Raw genomic sequence first — 21,313 nt, 5'->3', positions numbered from 1 at the left:
AACTGCAGCACCGCCGCCCTCCGCAAGCCCCTTTCAGGGGAGCCTCCTCGCAGGGCTACGTAAGGATGCCCCGAGGCGGCGCGGCTAGAGGGGACAAGCAACCACAACCAGTGCCAGGAGCCTCTGCGCTGCGCAGCAAAGCCCGGTTTCTGCAAAGCCCTGCTCGCCTTTCTACCGGGGCCGCAGCACGAGACGGCTGCCCCTCCGCTGACGACAGGGAAAGCCTGGCATGGTACACGGAGACGCAGGGACTCACCCACCGGCACTGGGGGACACGGCTCCCCCCAGCACGCGCCACGCGAGGCGGCCAAGCTCCTGCTCCCAAGGGACTGCAGCTGCCCGGACCCTGGGGCAGGGCTGCAGGCCCAAACGTGAGCCCCGGCTGCCGAAGCCCCGCGTCCGCCAGCCAAAGGGCTCTGCCAGAGGGATTCAGTGGTGCCGGAGACAACGATTCCGCTTACAAACCACCAACACCATCACACACCGCTTCCCTCTTCAGCCTCATGTTCAGCTTAAACTGCATGATTTGTTCTGCATTAATATTTCAGCAGCGCTATGAGCAAATGGAGGGAGATCCCTCCCGGGCGGTGAGCGGACAAGCTGCTCGCTCGGGAGGCCGCGCCGGGACCGCCACAGGACGCGGCAGATGGGCCTGCGAGCAGACGGACCGCTCGTTCCCCAGGAAAGCGGCACTCGTGCAAACCGGCACCACGCTCGCTCTGCATTGAGGGGCAAACCAGCACGGCCTCTTTGGAGGCCTTTACTCAGGTAATGGGCACAAACAGTCTGTCCAGAATCACCAATTCCCACCAACTCTTCGTTCCTAGGGCACTTCCTCATCACTAAAGACCGTGGCCAAAGAGCACCATCAGCATTTTGTAGGTGCTATTGTCACCACGTGCTTCTTGCTTCAGAGGCAGCACCGCATGACGAGGGGTCGCGGAGCCGGTGGCCTGGAGGCAGCAGCTCGCAGGGGTCCTGGTGACCCGCTCCGAGCCCCCGGTGTGCCGGCCCCACGCTCCGCACCCAGCCGTTGCCGCCCCGCAATAAAAAACCAGAGCCACAGGAATCCGCAGAGCGGGAGGACGTGGGCACAGGGACACAGGGATATGGGTGCAGGGACACGGGCGCCCGCACGCTCTGCCTTCCTCCTCCCTTCTGCTCAAGGTGAGACGCTGCTGCCGGGCTCAGCAGCGACATGACCCAGTCCTTACAAGATATTTTGGCTTTCTCAATGTCAAAATGCAGTCGGAAGGTCAGATGAAATACAGTTTTCCAAAGCATCTGACTTTGTGCACTTCAGAGCATAAATCTAATTGAAGACAAGGAAAGGGGAGGGGGGAAATCGATAGCTGCTGCTCCCCGAACGGCAGCGCGGCTCTGCCTGCGGGCTGATTGCTTCCAACACCACAGCACGGGGAAGAGCTCCAACGTGCACGAACGCCGGGATTTGTCCTACACTTAACCAAGTGGCAGATTCAAGCTGCCGCAAACCGAGATGAGTTTGTGCTCCGTCCCGTCAGCATGTGCTCCGTATGTGCTCCGTCCTGTCAGACTCAAGGACTCACCTGGCTCCTGCGCTGCAGCGTGAAGAGCAGGGGCACCGTCCCAGGGCAGGTGGGCACCGAGGGGCCTCGTGGCACCGACAGCTGCATGCAGAGGATGCGGAGGGCACCCGGCACTGCAGCGAGGGTCTCGCAGCCGGGACGGGCTCAGCCAGGCCCGACGACGAAACACGGACCCTTCCCGGAAAGTCCAAGCTCCCTGCGGCGGCCACACTCAGCTACAGCCCTCACAGTGGCCACGTGGTGAGCTGTGCGTGCAGAAAGGCTCTCCAGCCCCAGAAATACCCCGTGGGAATGAGCTCTGTGGGTTCAGAGCAGCGCACGAGGTCCACTGGAGAGCCCTCGGCACCGCCAGAGCTGGGACAGGAGCGGGCTTGAGGAATACTTGATTCCCGCTTCTTAGGAAGTGCTTAGCAAATACCACAAAGCCTGACAGGGATGTTAAAGACAGGTATACTGAGTATAATGAGGATATTAATGAGAAGCTGTAACCACTCTGTATGTATCGTATGTGGAAATGGTCCATAGGAGCCCTATGGACCATTACATACGTCATGAAACTTTACAGACATCGTAACGCGCTATTTTTAAATGACTCCCTTGCCTGTTTCAGGCCCTGGAATGCACAGAGAGCTTGCCCAGCTTCCCGGTGGTGGTTCAGCAACGACACCTTGCCTCTTGTCAGGATCCGGGCTTATTTTAATGAGGAAAAATTGGGTTATTTTCCACAAATCCACAATGCTGATAGGAAATGAAGAGAAACTCCGAGAAAGTTGGTGCTGTGCTGCAATGCTCTCCGCATCCTCCACCTTCCAGCGGGTTACCTCCCCTGGCAAACAATTTATCTATAAATACAGCGGCAGCAACATTGGCACTTCTGCTAGTTCAAGTTTGCATTGTCATCAACCATCTCGCGGGAGAGCCCGGCCACAGAAATAACCAGCTGCAACATCACAACGATTGCCCCTGCAGGAGACGTATATAATGAAAATTGAAAGCTGCAGGATGAACTTCTTACATACTTGTCCTTTTGGTTTATTCATCAGAAATAATTATCTGTGCTTGCATTCACAGGAGCACATACTTTATGATGTACATTAAAATTTAATGGATTTTTAATAATACTGTAACTACAGCAGGAGTGGGGAAAAAAAGAGCATTAAACCATATGTGCTGGGTAAACGGTGCTGAGCAAACATCAACAACGTGTAGCGGATTTAGGAACAGCGGGGCTGCGGATTCTCAGGAAGGTATCTGAAAATCCTGATGTGTTTCAGTTCTCAACATTTAGCTGAAACTTGCCCTCAGCCGTAGCAGAAATGGGTCTGTACAAGAAATGCGTGACAGAGTCTAAGGCAGCTGCAGCTGATGCTGCCTCCCTAACCCAGCTCTTCACTTGCAAAGGAGACAGAACAAACACAAACACACCTCACGCTTGCGGCACCAGGATGCGTCTGCAATGCTGATTGCCATTAAGGCAATTAAAGCACTTGCAGTATTTAAGAAGCTCTTAACGAGCGTTCCTCAAGCACGGGCAGGAAGGGTCCCCAGCAGCCGAGCGCGAAGCTCCGATGCTCCTCAGCGGCTCCGCGGCACCGCTCCTCGGACCGGCGCCTATTTATAGGCTGAGAAATTATCCATGTGGTGTCCCCACCAGCAGTGACACATCTTCATTCAGGCATGAGTCACCTATTCAGAAGCGTGCTTCCAAAAATAAGTTCTGTTTACCAGAATTAAATCCCACACGCGCAGGAGAAAGCGTCTCCCCGTGCCGAGGAGCCGGCTGGCACCGCGGGAGCCCGAGGCCAGGGGCGCTGGGGACGCGGTGGCCACGGGGCTCCCATCGAGCGGCGCCAAGGTCACCGGAGGGAACAAGGCCAAGGCGGGAAGGGCCCGAGTGCCGGTGGCAGCGCGGCCTCCGCGGGAACAGCAAGAGCAGCGCCCGTTGGGAGCACAGGGGCAGCGCCGAGCGACCCCGGGAAATGCCCTGTTGAGCAGAGGCTCCAGCCGCACAGCCGGCGAGGGGAACGTGAAGGTGCCCCCGCGGCTGGAACACGCTCGGCGGCGCCCCAGCAGGTGCTGACAAGCAGGGGCACGGGGTAACGTGACCGACGTTATGCTTGTCCATACGAATTACACCCAGAAAGCGGGGAAATAAACGGATAAATAAATAAATAACGCAGAAATGGAACAAGTTCAAACTTCTCTTACAGTAATAGTCTCCAGTGGAGCATAATCACCAAAGCCGGAGTGATAAGATTGCCAAAACTAGACAAACATCTGTGAGATGAATTCATCTCGGAGGGGAAGCCAACAGCTTGTTATCATTAAGCGGCACTGCAGCCGCGGCCGCCTCGTTACGGCGCTCGCCGGCAAGCGCGCCAGATGCTGGCAGCCCTGGGCGCCGGGCGACCAGCACCTGCTGCGGGGACACGGTGCACTCGCTGCCCTCGTGGGTTGCGGGAACCCGGCACGCCGCAGGAGCGAGGGCTGCCGGGGGGACCCACCGGGAATCCTTCACGGCGCCGTGCAGAGCCGCGGCCCGGCCTGGCAGCCGCTGCGGCGCCTGCCGATGCCCTCCGCTCGCTGCGGCCAGCGTGGCCACAACCCTTGTGCCCTAAGGGGAGCGGGGCCGGGCGCTGCCGTCGGCTCCGGAGCAGCGTTCATGTCCCAGAGCACCCAAAAGGTGAGGGCGCCGGGCTGCCCCATGGTCACATCCAAGCATCGCGCCCTGAGCGCGGACGAGCACGCGCCCTTGGCTGCTCTTCACACAAAAGCTCCGGCCGCGCCGGGGAGCAGCACTTGTGAGAGCTGCAGCCACCACGTGCATTTGAGGCGCCCTCCAGATTAAGGGGCGGTTAATCCTCATTCTGCTTAGATTAGCTTAATTGGCTCTCCATGTGAGCCGCTCTGCCCTTGTCCCCGTCCCCGGAGCCGCAGCTATAAATACAGAGTGCGGCCCGCGGGCCCCGGCGTTTCCTCCTGGACAGACGCCGCTCCCTCCCCAGGACAGAGGGCCACACTCCTAAAAAAGGTGCTTTTCCAACTAAGTTCATGGCCTACCTCCGCACAATTAGTGTGAGTCTAATTAAAGCAGCCATGCCTCGATACTGTGTGTGCGCGAGCAAAGCTCAGGTGCTTTAGCTCTAGGACAGGAAACGGGAAGTCAGGGCAATAAAAATGGTAATTAAACTACACCAAAGCCCATTTACAATAACTGCTACTTTTTCTTTAATGCTCTAGTGCTAAAGATGACTTCTCTCCAGGCAAAGCTTCAGCCGCTTGGCTGTAGCTACTCCAAGAACAAAAATAATGTTCTGGACCGGGATTATCTCCTCCGTGGATGGTGGGGCAGCGTCTCCAGATCACGATACCGTCCGTCCCTGCTTTCGGCCGGGCTCCTGGAATTCTGCGAGTCGCTGCAGGGCCCCCAGGCACCTCATCACGCCCCGGCCCTGCACAAAAGCTTCCTGCCATTTTGCTTAACCGGAGGAAAAAAGGAAATAAACCAGTCCTTTAAACTTCTGCAGAGTTCTGATACAGCCTTCTTGCCCACAAATCCTGCCTTAATATTTCCTCTTTTCATAAAACCCAGGTAGAAACCAACGTCTCATAACAAAACCACTTCCACAAAGCATGTGGCTTATTACAGACCACCGCGAAACGGACTTCCTGTGCACAAGCTTTCCTTGAGAGAACGAAAGCGCCGGCTTCTTAAACAATGATCGAGTTTCTTGGTTTATTAAAAAAGAAACGAGCATGCGTGGGAGGGAGAAGAAATAATAAAAAACACTTTAGGCCACGAGAGCCCCCTGTATCCCGCATCCCTCTGCCATGACCCCAAGTGAAGATTTAAAGGAATGCTTTAGAGCATCACGGGCTTAATATTCAGCTTGGGAAATCTGGAGAGAAATACTGGAACTTTGAAGCAGATGCAAAAGACAGAGGCAGCGATGTGAGAAAGACTGAATGCTTCCCATCATATTGCAACAGAACAGCCCGTACAAATCGCCTTCCCTGATCCTAGGCTTATCCAAAGCTGCAAACTACGACATTCAGCCCCTGCTCATCCTAAGGAGTTGCAACGATTCAAATTAAGTAGCTTCTCCCAAGGTACACCCAGGTAGCTGAGACAGAAAGAAGAATATAATGAACCGAAGGCTATTTAATATCAGCCTCTATCTCATGATTGCTTTTGAAGGGAGCAGCGGGGCTAGGAGCAGCTTAAAAACCGCCACACACTCTGTTTTACTGTGTATTTAAATATTCCCAGAACTCAGGCTACCACCGACCAGGATGTCAATAAAGTCCAGACCTGTCCCTTCAGTCCACAAAACCTAAGCAAGCACCCAAAGGCTGTGCTAGCAAACGGGCTAAGGGCTGGTGGAGCCAGGCCCGGCCTTGCGCCCGGCCAAGCCCAAGCGGCGCGTGGCGCGTTGCAGCCCCGGCCGCACGTCTGCGCCCAGCGCCCGGGCGGACGCTCCTGGGGCGCCGCGGGCACGGCTAGCGCGCCAGGCTGCCCTGCGCCCCAGGGCTCCTGCCCCCGGCCCCTTTCTCAGGCCCAGGGCCCCATTTTGTGCCCAGTGCCGCAGGGTACATAAGGCACCGACCTGGCTCAAACCCTCCGCGCAGCTCCCTGCTCCTCCTCCTCGCCCTCCCGTTACAGACACATACGAAAGCAGGGGACTGCCCTGTCTATTACTCAAAAAGTCTTTTTTCTGCAGGTTAGAAGGGTCGTTATGTGCAGTGCCGCCCTGCTCTCACGCTGCCACGGATGGAAACTGCTCCACCTGCGCCGGCGCAGGGACCCGCGCGACGCAAGGACGCGCTCGGGAGGCTGCTCCCCCTGCAAGGAGCCCACGGCAACCGCTGCACGAGGAGGGCGCGAAGAAACCGCAATCTTTCCAAAGCACGAACCGCAGCTTTGCAGGAAAAACATCATCAGAAGCAAAAAGTTATTTATTATTGCACTGGCTTGTTTTGCTTCTCACAGGAAATAACAAGCAACCATGTAAAGCACTTCAGATCCAGGGAGGTAATTCAGAAATCCTGCTTCGAGTTTCTGAATTCTTACAAGTCATTCTGGAGGAAACTGTATATTCCAATCGGAGTTGAAACACGTCTACAATTTCTCTGTAAGACCTTGTGCAAGCCAGAACAGAAAATAAAATTAATGCATACTGTTCGGTTCCCATTTCATTTGAAAAGTTAAAATAAGAAGAAATTAAACAGCTTCTTCCCGCAGAAGTCATTTTAGGACTGCCGTGAAGGAAAGCACAAGCAAACGCTCCCTCTCCAAGATTTTTAAAACAGCCCAGACAGGTGGGGCTACCAAGATTAACACCGTCTTCCCAGTACTGTAAAATAACAATATGTAAAATATTCCACTGAAATATTCCATGTTTCCTAGTATGAGCATTATTCTTTTCCAAAAGAGGGTTTAAAGGTGACGTTTTCTCCCCAACAAGAGTCTCCCCGCGGCAGAGAGGCGCCCGGGCTGACCCGGCAGCCCAAGGCTGCCTCCAGCAGCGCTGCGCGCCCGGCCTCGCCGCCCGGCCTCCACGCGCAGGGCCTCGTCACGCAGCACGCTCCTCCCCAGGAACTAATTACGGCATCTCACCAGGAAGGGTTTAAAAAAAAACAAAGGAAACCCCCCAATTCCCTGCCAGCAGCTGGGTCAGAAGGTGCCTGCAGAGCGCAGCCGGCCGCAGCGGGGCGCGAGCAGCGCCCGGACTCCCCGTCGCACGCGCAGCCTCCGCCGTCCCTGCCCCACATCTCCGGGGCGGTTCGGCCCAGCCCCAGGGCTCGAGCCCAAACCGGCCGCTTGGAGAAACCAGCGGCCCGGGGCCCGAAGGGTTAAAACACCATGTCAAACAACAAGCCCTGGCTCCAAACCAGAAGGGACATGGGAACCAGGGCAGCCGAGTTATAAAGGCCTTATTGTAGCAGCCCACTGGATTGGAAATGACTTGTAGGCCTAATGAAACAAAACTTTGGCAGTAAAACAGAATGAAAGGAATGAGACAATAAAAGACAGGAACAAAGGGAGCAGAGTTGTTTCAGCTTAGGAAAATAAGCTCACTTTGTTGTTGGGAAAAGCCAAAGCCGATTAGGATAAACCAATGACTAGGCATAAGTCTTCCAAACTAATTACACAGTTGGCCATGTGAAGCGCGGTGCCAGGCGCGGAGCAAGGACACGGCACCTCCGCGGGGCCGCGGCACCTGCTGCCGCCCGGCCCCGCTCCTCCTGCACGGCTCACGGCGCCCGGCACCTCCCGTGGCCACTGAGGGGCAGGAGGAGCCGCGCGGAGCCCGGAGCACAGCGGACACCACCGTGGTGGGAGAGCTGCCGGCGGCCTCGGCGCTGCCGCAGCGCGGTCCCGGCGGGGCGGCCGCGGGAGGCTCCGCAGCGCCGCTCCTCCTGCCACGGGCAGCACTCAGGACATTCGCCTTGCACGGAGCAGCAGCTTCAGATTGCACACTTTGGTTTGGGCCCCTTCCTGGCCCCAAACGTGGCCGCTCTCCCACGCACCCAGCACCGTGGAGCCACCGAGAGGGCAGCCCCGGCTGCAAAGCCCTGCTCTGCACGGGCACCAGCGCCGTTTGAGAACCACGGCAGCAGTTAGGCGGTTTTTCCACTTGAATAAATAAGCTCCACGTTTCACAGAGCTGGTCACCTGAGTCAGTCTTTTCAAAGACGCGGCTCCTGGGTGCCCAGCCGCGAGGGATGCGGAGCAGCCCTGCCCCGGCCGCGCAGGGAGCACCGGGGACACAACCGCCGCGCGCGGGGCCAGCAGCGAGTCCGGCCGCAGCGCCAGGACACCCCTCTCCAGGGTGCGCCCACTCCATCCAACGCTCAGCTGCTCCTCGCAAGCTGCAGTGGGGAAACGTGAAGGGGGAGCACCCGGGAAGGAGCAGGGGAGCAGCGGGCAAAGCCCCTGTCCCGCCGACACGCTCGCGCCTCCATCCCAATGCATGCACGTACTTTCACAGCTCTCATTCTTTTAGCTCTCCGTTTCAGATACTCAGTAGAGCTTCTGATTTCCTCAAATGCTGCTTTTTGGAAGTCAGGCGTCTTTTAAGCAGTCTCAGGAAAGGCAAGAGCACGAGAGCAGGAACTGAGGCATCCCGGCTCACCAGTCACTGCTGAAAAACACAGCGCCCTTGTCTGCTTTCTCGGAGACTGTAAAACTGCAAGCATGAAACTACCAGATGGTAAAATTAACAAGACTATAGGAAGAGAGCATCCAGACAATATGCAAAGTGCAAACACTGAAACTATTATTAACTCCAAAAATACAGGTTAGAGGAGTTCTGCAATTAGAAGTAACTACAGAAGAAACATCCAAAAGCTCATGTAATTCTCTAATAAAAGGCACAGCAGGCTGTAAACATCCTGCCAGAATCAAAGATTATTATTGAAAATAAAATGAATGGTTTGCAAAACAACTATCAGTTCAGCACAGGAACAATTTATAAACTCCCCTCCTCAGCTCTCAACCAAACAGTGCCCGGCCAAGGACTTTCAGGGCCAGATAAAAGAAATGCAAACTAGCAGGAGGAGCGGGGGCTGCCGGGCCGGGACATCCTGCTGCGTCCTCATGCAGCCATGCATCCAAATCGCCAATTAGGGCGCTACGAAGGGCAGGAACAGGGAGCCCAGCGCGCCCCGTCCCCAGCCAGCCCCACGGCTCGCGCCCCAGGGAGCCCCGGGCTGCCCCCGACAGCACCGAACCCTCCCAGGAGCGTATCTGTAACTTCAGCCTTCTGCATACCTTCCCAAAGGACCTGGCTTAAGCATTTCTAATGAGAAACTGAATGGATAGTCCAGTGACTTCCCTATTACTCTTGCTACTCACACGGTTCCTTTAGGCTTTGTTTTTTTTTTTTTTTGCAGCCTAATGAGCTCTTGCAAACATGTCTATATGCTCCTTTCACCACCGGAATCGGGGAAAAACAGAAGGCTGATTTTATGGAGTAGACAAGTGTGTAATCATTCAGCTAAGGGTGAAATTCTTCCTAAAGATACACAGATCCAGCTCCCAATGATTCTCCTTTTGATTATGGTGAACAGTGCCAGTGCTGTACCCATACACATGCAACAAAGAACAGAATTCCAGAGTGATTTGAATAGTTTGAGAAATGACACGGAAAAGCAAAAACTTGGGGTCTTTTGAGCAGAGGTTTCATTGGATTTTTGTTTTTCAAAATGCATGAGAAAGAAAGACAGATGAAAAGAAAGAAGGAAAGAAAGAAAGAATTCAAAATATGCATTGTTCACTTGGGCAGGAACTTACCTTGCCAAACTGTTCAAAGTATTGCTTTACGTCTTCCACTACTGTATTAGCCGATAATCCACCTACAAATATTTTCTTTGTTCTTGTGACCATCTGTAAGAAATTACAAGACAAGTATACGATTTAACCAGATTATTTCAAACAATATGTGGAAAAAATACTCTTCAGAAGCCATCCCTAGCCCAGTTAATGAGAATATTTCTCTACAAAAGCAATTCAGATTCTATTCGATTAGATACTTTTTTCTTTGTCTTGTTTTTATCTGAAAAATGGCAGGGTAAAGGCACTCAATAACAACCCTAGCCCCCGGATATTTTTTTTTAATAAATGATTTTTATTGTGCTTCTCAAGGCAAATGCAAGTGAAGGAGGCGCCCAAGCGCAGAGCTGTGAGCTGCCACGTTGCTTTTTAACCCCAGACACAGAAGGGTCCGGCCCGGAGCACCGCGACGGGGAGAATCCGGGGAGAATCTGGGGAGAACTGAATGGGACAAAACGGAGGAGGTCGCAGGGGCGCCCCGGCCACCCCGCCACGGTGACACCGAGCTCTGCGAGCACCGCCGGGCCCCAGAGCTGCGCAGAAGAGAAAAGGGGCGGAAAGTTTTAAAATTCAATTCAATTATTTTTTCCTGGCTGCAATCTAGGAGTCCCAAATTGAAGCTCAAGCATATATTTTTCTGTAGAAAATTGTCATTTACAAATAAAGAATTGGCTAAAACCAACTTGTAACTAAAGGATTTTGCAGGGCTGTCAAGAGCCCTCCGCCTGCCAGCATCTGATTTAAGATCAGGCCAAGCTTCTGTTGCCAGACAAAAGAGGGAAGAAAGCAATTATTCTGCAGCAATATTTGAAATTATCACCATTTTTATATTTGACCAAGGGAAAAAAAAAAAAAGAAAAAGAAAGAGCTACTTCTTTTAGAAGCAAGATTGAAGGTTAAAAGAAAGAACTACTTTGCTTCAATAGCTCAAGCCAAAGGAATTATTGGTAACGACAAGCAAATGCACAACATGTTAATGCCTGCAGCGGGCCGGGCAGCGCCTCCCAAAGCGGCTCCTGGGCACGAAGCGGAGCCCGGGGCCCGCGGCCGCCGCTGCAGCCGCCTGCCCGGGGCTCTCGAGGGAGAGGGTCTCGGCCCCAGGGCGGCTTCCACAGGGGTCCCAAGGGCGCTGCGATGCCCACCGCTGGAAACAGGCCTTCCGGGGGCATCTCCCATCCCTATGCCTTCTTTCGCAAGGCTCACGTTGCAGTTAGATGGGCTTGGGATTGCTCCTGGTTTGGGCCAGTCACGTAAATGTTCTCTGAACCACAGGCCCAGGACCTAAACACCACCAACGCAATGCCACCTTGTTCAACCATATCCCTACCCTCGGAGAGCTAAAACTAACCAGCTAACGTGGAAACGAGGGAATTGCAGCTCTGTGCAGCCAGAGCCTCTGCTTCAGTGTCCCATAACTTTGCCTATTTACATCAGTTCTATTCTTAGGCTTCCTGTTTTCTTTTTCCCCTCAGTGAAACTGCCTTCGTTATTGCCATGATTATTACAGAGCAGAAGGGCTTCCACGGTGCGGAGCGAGCGCAGACCCGCAGGCACTTTGCAAGGACGGGGCGGATCCGAGGGGCTCGGGCTACCGGCGGTGCCGTGGGGTGCCAGGCCGGGTCCCGCTGCAGCGGGAGCCCTGCAAGCAGCGGCAGTGAGCGCCGCGCTCGGAGCCGCTCTCCCCTGTGCCCGCAGGGCCCTCAGTGCGTCCACAGCGCCACATTCCAGCGCTCCGCACCCTTCCCGACCACTTTCCAATGGGAAGGATCATCTGCCGTGCGCACGCGGAATTGCATTTTATGTCCCGTTGTGCTGAATGCTCTAACTACACCATTACAGCCAATTAAAAACAACAATAACTCATGCAATATGGAAAGTGATCTTGTTAACTAAATTGCTAGGCTGCTTTGGCAGAACATGAACCACAAACAAGAATTCCCCATTTTTTTTTGGCCTCTAGCAAGTTCCAAAAGGCTATTAACAAGATAAATAATTAATTAATAGTAATAATAGAAGAAAAGGCAACGAAAAGCCGACCGGGAGCAGGCAGCAGGCAGTGGGAGCTGCTAACTCCTGTGCACCGCAAAGCGGGAGGGCACAGACCGTGCCCCTGCGCGCCCCCCGCCACGTCCCTGCGTGCTCCCCAGGGGCTGAGCGGGGCTGCAGCCGCCTCCCCGACCCTGCACCAGCGAGGAACCTCCTAATCCGTGCGAGGAAGCGCATCCGGAGCGGGGAAAATCAGCCCCATTGCTGGCTGCAGACACTGCGGGATTGCAGCCCCGCGCCGCATGCACACACGAAGGGGCTCGCTCGGGCCCTGCGCTCCTGCCTGCCCTGAGCTTGCCCGCTGACTTTGGGAGCGTTTCTTCTCTTCCCAATGCCGACGGCCTCAGCAGGAGGCAGAGGCAGCAGCGTTTGGGTTTCACGCAATGGACTGAACGGGCAGCCTTGGGTTTCGGAGCAAGGCCGGTCTGGGGTTAGCCTGCCAGCTAATGGAAGCAAGCGACACGCAGAGGCAGAGGGAGCAGGGAGACAACGGCAGGAATTCCCAGGGAGCTGGCTCGCGTTGATTAGTTACAGCAATTAGAACCTGTCCCGAGGACAGAGCCGTGTTGGAGTCTGCAGCTCCCCGGGCCCAAAACACCCGCTCCAGGCACCCCGAGCACCCGCTCCCGGGGCTCCCGCCGCCCAAAGAGCCTGCTCCCAGGGCTGGAAAGGCTGGGGCTGTCAAAGGGCTGCTCTTCACTTACAGGAGAAAGAAGAAATACATTTGGAGCTTTAACAGAGTGTTTAACAAAATCCCCCCGCACAGTCCGGTGCAGAGGCAAAGGGCAGCTCAGGAGAACTAAGAGCTCTGCAGTCCATAAATTCCGCCAGCTCCGAACACTGAGGTCACGCAAGAAAAGAAAGAAAAAAAAAAAAAAAAAAAAAAAAAGGCTGTTGCCTCTCTGGTGCAGAAAGCAGACACAATTTAAATACTTCTAAGTTAGTATCAACTGATTTTTCCTGATAGGCCTGAGAAATCAGTGACGAGAGCTCTTGGCTAAGACTCTAGACAACATTCTGCTAAAACAAGAAAGATTTGCAGGAAGAAATAGGAACGTGTAAAGCAATTTACCTCTCGCTCTGTACTCCAGATGATTTCTCAGAAAAGAACAAATGGAAAACTTTAACCCTGCGCCTTGATTAATTCCATCTACATAATAGGAGGCACGCGGCAATCAGGGGCTGATGAGCGAGGCCGGCTGACGCATGGCGCGCAGCGCTTTCACAGGGTGCTCTTTCCCTCTGCCGCCAGCCCCGACCCCTGCAGCAGGGCCAGCTTCCCACCTCGCTCCCGGGAAACACGCTCAGAGCTACAGGAAACACGGCGTTTGCTTTTAACCCCCTTCCCTCCCTCCACAAAGGGCTGAGCACTGCAGCACTCACCCAGCACCGCCACCTTCTTCACCTGCGAGAGACCCCTTCCCCTGGCCAGGACGGGAACCCAGCAGTTGTCACAGAAGCAACACGGTTGTCGCTCTGCAGCGGATCCAATAGTCCTCGACTAGCAGTGAAAGGGAAAGGAGCCGTGTGGGAAGCGACGACCCGCGGAGCTCTGCCAGGGAAGGGCAGCGTGCGAGCAAGCCTCGTCGGGCCGAGCGCGCTGCACCGCCGAGTGCCCCGTGCCTCGCTTTGCACGAGTGCTGCAGCCTGCCCCGGCTCACTCATTACATCTCATTATAGATGCTGAGGAAGTGCAAGACATTGGTACTGACATAACTGTTGTTATTAAAGGAGGAATAAAAAAATATTATTCCTAGCTAGGAAGGTCATACCAAACCACCAAGCACGAGATAAATCAGCCAAGGTCTCCAAAAAAGACATTATTTCTTCTTTACTCCAACATCTTAATGTGCACGGCTTTTTTTGTGCTGCAAATATATTTCTATAAATCCTCCTCTATAGAAAGCTTTGCTTTCAGAGGGGGGAAAAGTAGCTGATAAAATACGACCCATCAAAATGAACTCAAGTCCCCAGGAACATAACTAAATGTGCGGTGTTACAGATGTTTTATAGGCAGGATGTCAGTTCCATTTAGATCATTCGTACAGCCCAGCACGGAAGCTCTCCGGCCCTTCCGCAGCTCCGCGTGCCCCGCAAGCCGCCCTGAAGACACCAGGGCAGGAGAGGGGACAAGCGGGAGGAAAAGGTGCTGGAGCATCCGGGGGGCACCACCGCAGCCAGAGTAGAGCATAAAGGGCCGAGGGCCCTTGCCTAGGCACCAGGGCACCAAGAGCACGTGGCTACCAGGAGACACCTCCTGCCGCTTGCCCTGTCTCCTCCAGGCTCTGCGCCCTGGGGACAGTGGCCGGCCCTGCCCGACAGGAGCCGGCCCCAAGGCAGCTCCGGGTGCCGGGGGCCCCGCGGCGTCACCGTCCCCTCAGGCGCGGCCGGGCTCCACATCCTCCGTCCCGGCATCCTCGCCATCGGCGCTGCCGCTCGCCAGCCGGGTGGAACAGGGGGTCGCGGTTGGTGTGCGCCCGTCGGCACCCAAGGACCGATCCCGCGGGCGCTACCTGCGACGCGTCACTGCTCTGCTAATCGCTGCTCGCGCTGCCCGCGCAAGGGCAGGAGCCCAACAAATCAGCCATCTCCAGCAAGGATTTATCTAAAGCTGTTAGCACTGTAAAGCCAAGGACTCGGCAAGAGTGTTTTCAAGAAAGGGACGTGTTTATCCATTAGCATTTGGATGTGAGGACACAGAGGCGGGAGGGCCTCTGCACAGCACACGGTGCCACAGGCCAGGAGCAAACCCCTCCGGAGGCCGACACAGCCCCTCTGCTCCCAGGCAAACACGAGGTACAGGAGTGACGGAGTTACCACCGGGAAAGCATTTGCCTTCCAGCGAGGGGTAACGCACCGAACACGGAGGGCCCGGCAAGGTCAGCGTGGCCACGTGGAGCGCGGGCCCGGAGCCAGGGCCGCCCCGGCAGCGACGATCCCGGCCCACGCTCCGCACAGCGACTTCCCGCTCCGGCCGGTGCTGGACGCGTCTCTGGGGCTCCGGCCCCGCCGCCGGCACCAGAGCAGAGAGATCAAGACTTACGTCGGGCCCCAGGACTCATCTGGAGTGATCTCAGCTCCCAGCCGCGCTCTAACCAGCTGCTTAGGATGCAAAGCACAAGTTTGCGATACTATTGTACCCTGCATCAAAATGACTTTTTGATACATTTCTGCAAATAGCTAATAAGGGAAAAAAAACATGACCCCAGCATTTAACGTAATTCTTCCCTTCCATCCCCTACCCTTATACTCCCATCTGTGACTAACAGCTTCTGTCTCCAATAAACTCGCCTTTTTGCATACACCAGGCCCCCAAAATATGAGAGCTTTTACACAACAACAGATTATCTAATGGCACATATTTTGCAAAAGAGCACTTTTAAAATACCTAGCCACAGAGAAAAAAAGCACTCCATTCAGAAAGGGAGAAGGGGAGGAGGGAAGCCATGCACATAAAAGCGGCAAGAAAAGAAACTGAATGCATTTTTATATTAAGCAATCAAGTGCTGTCACACGCTGAAAACACAAAGCGCTGCAAGTTTAAGTGGGCATACGCTGAGGGCCTTACCATGGGACACACTTTTTCAGCGACACAGAAAGCGCTCCCTTATCAATGCACCGCAGTAAGAAGCAGCATCTCTGCCTATTAAAAAAAAAATCCAGAGGAATAACTTCTCCTGACAGCCTGACAGCTGACATTCTTAACGGGAAGAGCTATGTGCCAAGAATTATCAGGCCTGGCTTTTCTCTCCCTGATAGATGACAGAGGAAAAAACAACAACGGCCACACACATCTCATAAATCACAACTTTTATTGAATGCCTCGCCACATAATAGCAACAGTCAGACTGAATAAAGACGCTTTTCAGTGCTCATCTGTAAAGGCCTGGGGGAGCAGAGAGATCATTCCCAGCAGCAGCAGCACAGCCCATATCAAGCAGGTATTAATATCCGAGCAGGACATTTCTTATGCAGCTACCTGGAAAGGCTGCATTTGCACATCTCATATGGCTCTCAAGCAAAATAAAGGGATGCAGAAAAGCAAAAATCCAGCGAAAGAGACAGAAGCCGGAGCGCGGGCTGAGAAAGGAGGTGAGCGGCGCGTCCGGCCCCAGCCACGGCTGCTGCTCCGGGCCGGGGCCGCAGCCGCCGCCACCGCCGCAACCCGCGGGTCTGCGGCGCCGCATGCAAGAGGACACGCGATTGCCCTGTTCAACACAGTTCGTGTGCAGTTCTGGAGCCAAGGGCATGCGCTTTGCCCCAAGCCGGGAGCGGGGAGTTGTGCCGACCCCGGCAGCGCCAACGCCACCAGCAGCACCTGCTCCATGCTGCTAATAACAATAATACCATGTTCTCACACCTGGAATAGGGAACGGCAATAGTACCTTCCATCCCAACGGCCTAGACACTCCACTTTTTAATTTCAAGAAAATCCTAAGAGCACATTTTAATATCCCCAATAAGGGGGAAACTTTCTAATACACTCTTTTCCAGGCCATAAACCAAAGAAAGCAGAGGGGTATTTCTGTACTGAACCAATTGCCAGACTTCCCTTCAGCCAAACTCATTGTAACTGCACGTGAAGCACACCGATAAGAGGATAGAAGATCACTTGTTTTCGAAGTCAAATAACCAAGTAAAACCCAACGGGATCCCGGTCCGCCACTCTCGTGCCGCACAATGAACACCAAAACGGTCCCCGACACGCCAGGCCTGCCGAGCAGGGCCCCCGCGCCCCATTGCAGGACTGCGCCCAGGCTCATGGCACAATGCCCACCTCAGCGAGGAGCCTCCAGGAGCCGTGTCCAGGGCACCCCGGTGTTTCCAGCCCAGGCTGCTCTGGTGCCGGTGTCTCCGACAGCTTCAGCCCCGCCGTCCCCCTCGGGCTCGGGTCCCGCAGGGCGGCGTGGCCAGCGCGGGGGCTCCGCACGCAGCCCCTGACCACGGGCTCCGCCAGCGCACGGTCCTGCCCGCAGCATCGTCCTCCTCGACCGGCACGAGCGAGCCTGTGTTCCTGGGGCTTCTGCCCGCACGCTGGCTGGGTGCTCAACCCACAGCGAGGCAAGACACCACCAAACGGGCCCGAGCATCTCAAGTGAGGGGGGTTTCTTAAACACTTGAGGATTAGTGGAATTGGGCCAGCAGCAGTGCTAATGAGGCAACTTGTCGCTAAATCTGAGCCCAAATTCCCAAGCGGGCTCATTTCCCCTGCACTGGTGCCCTGAAGGCAGGGCTTTGCCGCGCGCCTGGTGGCTGCGACACCCCAGGGGCAGCGAGAAACGGCCCCTGCGCGGGGCTGCGCGAGGCCCCCGGGGCAACCCCGCAGGGATGGGCCGAGGGGCTTTTATCCCCTCCCGAGCCCCCGGCACAGGGGGGATGCCAAGGGGGGAGATGCCTTCCCAGCCCAGCTGCTCCCGCCGCCGCTCCGCGCGGAGGTGCCGCCGCGGCACCGCGCTGCCCGCGGTGCGGAACGGCTGTGCCCTCCCAGCGCCCGCGCCTCGCCAGGGAGCACTCATAAAGATAACATGTTTACTTAAGTGATGCTCTTAAATAAACAAGCAAAAAGCCCAGATAACAGGGAAAAAATAGAGAGAATGAGATAACTAGAGCAGCTTTGCCTCTAAACCAAAGGTTTTCCAAGTTTCCCTGTTAGGCATTAGCATCTTTTTAATTTGCAGAGGGTTTTGTTGTGTTGCGTTAAAAAATAGCAGAAACCAGAGTTTGTGCAAATCATGTTCTTGTTCCCCGAGCACACAGCCATAAACACCAGCCTGTATTTTATCGCTTCCAACCTGCTTCGCGGACGGAGTCGGGTGTTTCACCCACGTGCTGTGTCACCCTTTCTCTACAAGGGCCCCATTACCAGAGCGCCCCATTCACCAGCCACACTTGGACGCCTCGACTTGAACGCGTTTGCACGCGCACGCCGAGCGCAGGCGAAGGCAGCGGGACGGGCCGCCCGCGCCGGGCAGTGCCGCAGCCCCGCGCTCGCCGGCCACGGGCCGCCCCGACGCCTTTGGGCGCGGGAGGGCGGAGGGCGCCCCGCGTTCCCCGGCTCGGCCACCTCGCCGCTAACCAAAAATAGCGAGTACTGATTCAGCGGCATCACTCAGTGATTCAGCGCCGCCGCTCAGCATCCAGCTAACGGGAATTCACCACCACGGGGCTCTGCCAGCAGAGACGTAACACGCGCAGGAGGGCACGTCAGGAGACCGGCTGCTGGAGTTAAAATCAGATATAATGAAGCAATCGTTTCCTCGTACACACACTCCCTGGAATCGCCTAAATTGACTTTTTTTTAAGCAAAGCACAGATGAGTATGCCATATACAGGAATATGTAAATAGTATACTTCATATACACATCCATATGTGCATTTTATATATATATATATGTATTTTGCATACTTAGGTGTATATACATATACACACACATACATTTACAGACAGACGCCCCTTCCCTCCCCATTCCCAAACTCACACAAAACCCTGGCGGAGGAGGCAGCGCCCCCGGAGCCGCCCGAGGACACCGGACGGGGAGCCCAGGGCCGGTCCCCGGCCTCGCCTGCACCAAGGGCCACTCGCCTCCGTATTTAATTTATTATTATAATCCTTCATAGAGGCTATGAAATATTTATTAGCAACCCATGGGGCTGACTAGCACTGCTCCAAGAAAAACACAGACTTAGGCAATTTCCCCAAATACGTATTTTGCTACTCAAGAGGCCACAATAACTCTTTCAAGCCAATATATAAGGCTCAAATAGCTTTTATGGTGTATTTCACAGAAAATTACAATGGGATAATTAAGCCTCCGGCACAATCCCCCGGTCGCCACCTCGGATGAAGCCCACGCGTTAATGTGGCACGGGCGTCGGGGCGTTTTCCCGGGCACTGCATCCAGCAGCGCCGCCTCCTCCCTTCCCCGGGGCCGCCGCGGGCCCTGGGAACTGCTCCCACGGAACAGGATGTCACTTCTGCTTCTCCCATCATCTAGACCTTTCTCCCTATGCAGCAGCAGCAAGGAGGGGTTTTAAAAATTCATCAGAGCTAAAAACTATGCAAGGGTGTATCTCATAGAGATAAATAATCATTTAAAGTGCAGAACTGAAGTGTTTTGAAAGTAGTGGAAAATGGAAAAAAATAAATATTTAACATCAGCTTCCTGCAAGCACACAAGGCAGCCAAGGCACCGGGGCAGAAAGCAAGGCGCGCGGGGAAGCCGCACGCAGGAGGCAGCGAGCTGGCCCCAGGGCCAGGCCTTGGCGCGGGGCACAGGGAGCCGCGGCGCGGGGCACGGGGCCGGGCTGCACGCGGCTCTCGTCGCACGGCTCCTGGAGCCCGCGGTCATCTGCAAGCCCGTCAGCGAGCGGTGCAGACTGAGCGCGTGTCACAATGCGGAGTTGCTGCCACCAGCAGCAGACTGGCAGAGCAGAGCCACACAAGGAGCTCGGGAAGGGGCCGCCGCAGTGTCCGAGTCACGCGACGGCGGCTCTCGATATCCCAGGCCTCGCTGAAGCTGCACAAGGCATGGAGGGCACCCAGCAGGAGCCTCCCCACCGCAGCCTCCACCGCAGCCTCCGCTGCAGCCTCCGCTGGCTGCGGTGCCGGGCGCGCAGCAGCGCTTGCTGCAGGCTGAAATGCCGAGTGAGCCCTCGCGCTGCGCTCAGAGGTGCCCTGCAGCTCTGCTGCCCTTCCTTTAATATTTGCACTTAGGAACCGCCAACTTCACCTTCCTGGGTTCTCACAACATGTCTTACACTTAAAAAAACCACCCCTGAGCTCAGCCTTTTGATCACATCCTCCCGAGCGCCTCAGATCTTTTCCACCAAACCTCCCACCAAGCTTCAACAGCAAAAGGAGCAGAGCAAGTACCAGCTTAGCTCTCACCTTGGATCAACAGGATGCCCGAGGCGAGCGAAGCATCCACATCACAATTAGCACCAACACCGCTCGTAAATCGAGCGGTTCCCCACGTGGGCTGCGGTGCTGGGGCAGGCACCACGGGCAGGCGGAGCGGAGCTGCGCCCCGCAGGAGACGCAGGGACGAGGTGTCTGCACGCGAGCTGCAAGCTCACCCAGGACTGCACACGAGGAAGCATTTATTGAAACAAAAAAATAGCCTCTTCTCTTTAGTTTAATAAGGAGCATGATGCAATTGTGGAACGGGGCCAGGAGAGCCGCGGGCGCAGAGCAGCGGCAGCCAGGGGAGGAAGCAGAGGCGCAGGCAGAGCGGCCCTGCCCAGCCCAAGGGCAGCGGTCACGACGCCGAGGGCAGCGCAGCCGGGACCCACGGCACAGGCTCCACGCGGGAGCCGCCAGCAGGACCCAGCCCGGGCCCCGCGGTGCCTGTGCTCGACCACGGCGCCCACGACGCGGCAGCGGCTGCAGTGAAGCCGCGCGCACGGCCCCAGCGCGGCCGCACCACCCAGCACCTCCACGGCCGCTCCAGGAGCCGCCTCATCCACGCGCTTCCCGCCGGGAGCCCCGGGGCAGCCCCGCGGGCGGCACCGCACAGGACCCACAGCACCAGGGCAGGACCCACGTTAGCAGAGCAAGACCCTCGGCACCAGGCAGGACCCACGGCACCGGGGCAGGACCCACGTTAGCGGAGCAAGACCCTCGGCACCAGGCAGGACCCACGGCACCGGGGCAGGACCCTGGCTACCAGGGTCCACGTTTCTGCTCCCACCTGGAGCTGGGGGAAGCACCCACTTCACAGCCTCTCTTTATCTCGTTTAGACACTTTTGATCCATCCATTTAGACAGGTGGGTGTTAAGGAGGCCTTACAATGACGGACATTGAGGTCAGACACTTTAACACCACGTATTGCAATTTTAAAACATGTTGGTGCTGCTCTGAAATAACATTTTACACTTGCACTCTAATCATCATTATGGCTTCTGACAAGTTTTAAACACAACAGTATTAACTGCAATTAATTCCTGTGAAATTGATGTGGCCACTGCCAGCACTTCAGCGAGAGCTCCATGCAATTCACCACTCATTACAGCACCATTATTTTTAAGTGTTCTCCATAAAGCGGCTGCCAGGGCATTTGCATTCAGGTGACACAAGTGCAGGGAGAGAGGAGCAATAAATTAGCACAAAAATTAAGCAGCAGGAGGAGGGCACAGCCGGTCCCTGCAACTTCCCTGTTCCCGGTCCCGGGGCCGGAGCCGCCCCACGCTCCAGCTGGCTCCCACATCAGTCATTAGCAGGCAGAAAATAAACAGGTTATTTCCAACGCAGCCATTAAAAAAGCCAGCATAACCGGAAGGTAAGGCAGAAATAAAACGTATTAGACCATTAAATATGATGCGCAGCAGAATTCCTCCTCGGGCAAAAAGCGCGTCCTTGGTGCA

General features: G+C 55.5%; 1 protein-coding gene across 2 annotated transcripts in view; it reads right to left on the bottom strand.

Annotated features, from left to right (window-relative positions):
• Positions 1-21,313, bottom strand: part of MSI2 (musashi RNA binding protein 2) — a 107,502-nt gene that overhangs the window by 51,045 nt on the left and 35,144 nt on the right. For both annotated transcript variants that reach the window (XM_026047971.1, XM_026047970.1), the window contains exon 5: positions 9,865-9,957. In XM_026047971.1, the coding sequence (XP_025903756.1) occupies positions 9,865-9,957 (93 nt within the window). The remainder of the gene's footprint in view (positions 1-9,864; positions 9,958-21,313) is intronic.

This window comes from Nothoprocta perdicaria, unplaced genomic scaffold, assembly GCF_003342845.1.
Source record: "Nothoprocta perdicaria isolate Ctin4 unplaced genomic scaffold, notPer1 scaffold_50, whole genome shotgun sequence".
Lineage (NCBI taxonomy): Eukaryota > Metazoa > Chordata > Aves > Tinamiformes > Tinamidae > Nothoprocta > Nothoprocta perdicaria.
Note: the sequence above shows the minus strand (reverse complement) of the source record. Positions and strands in the feature narration are given on the sequence as shown.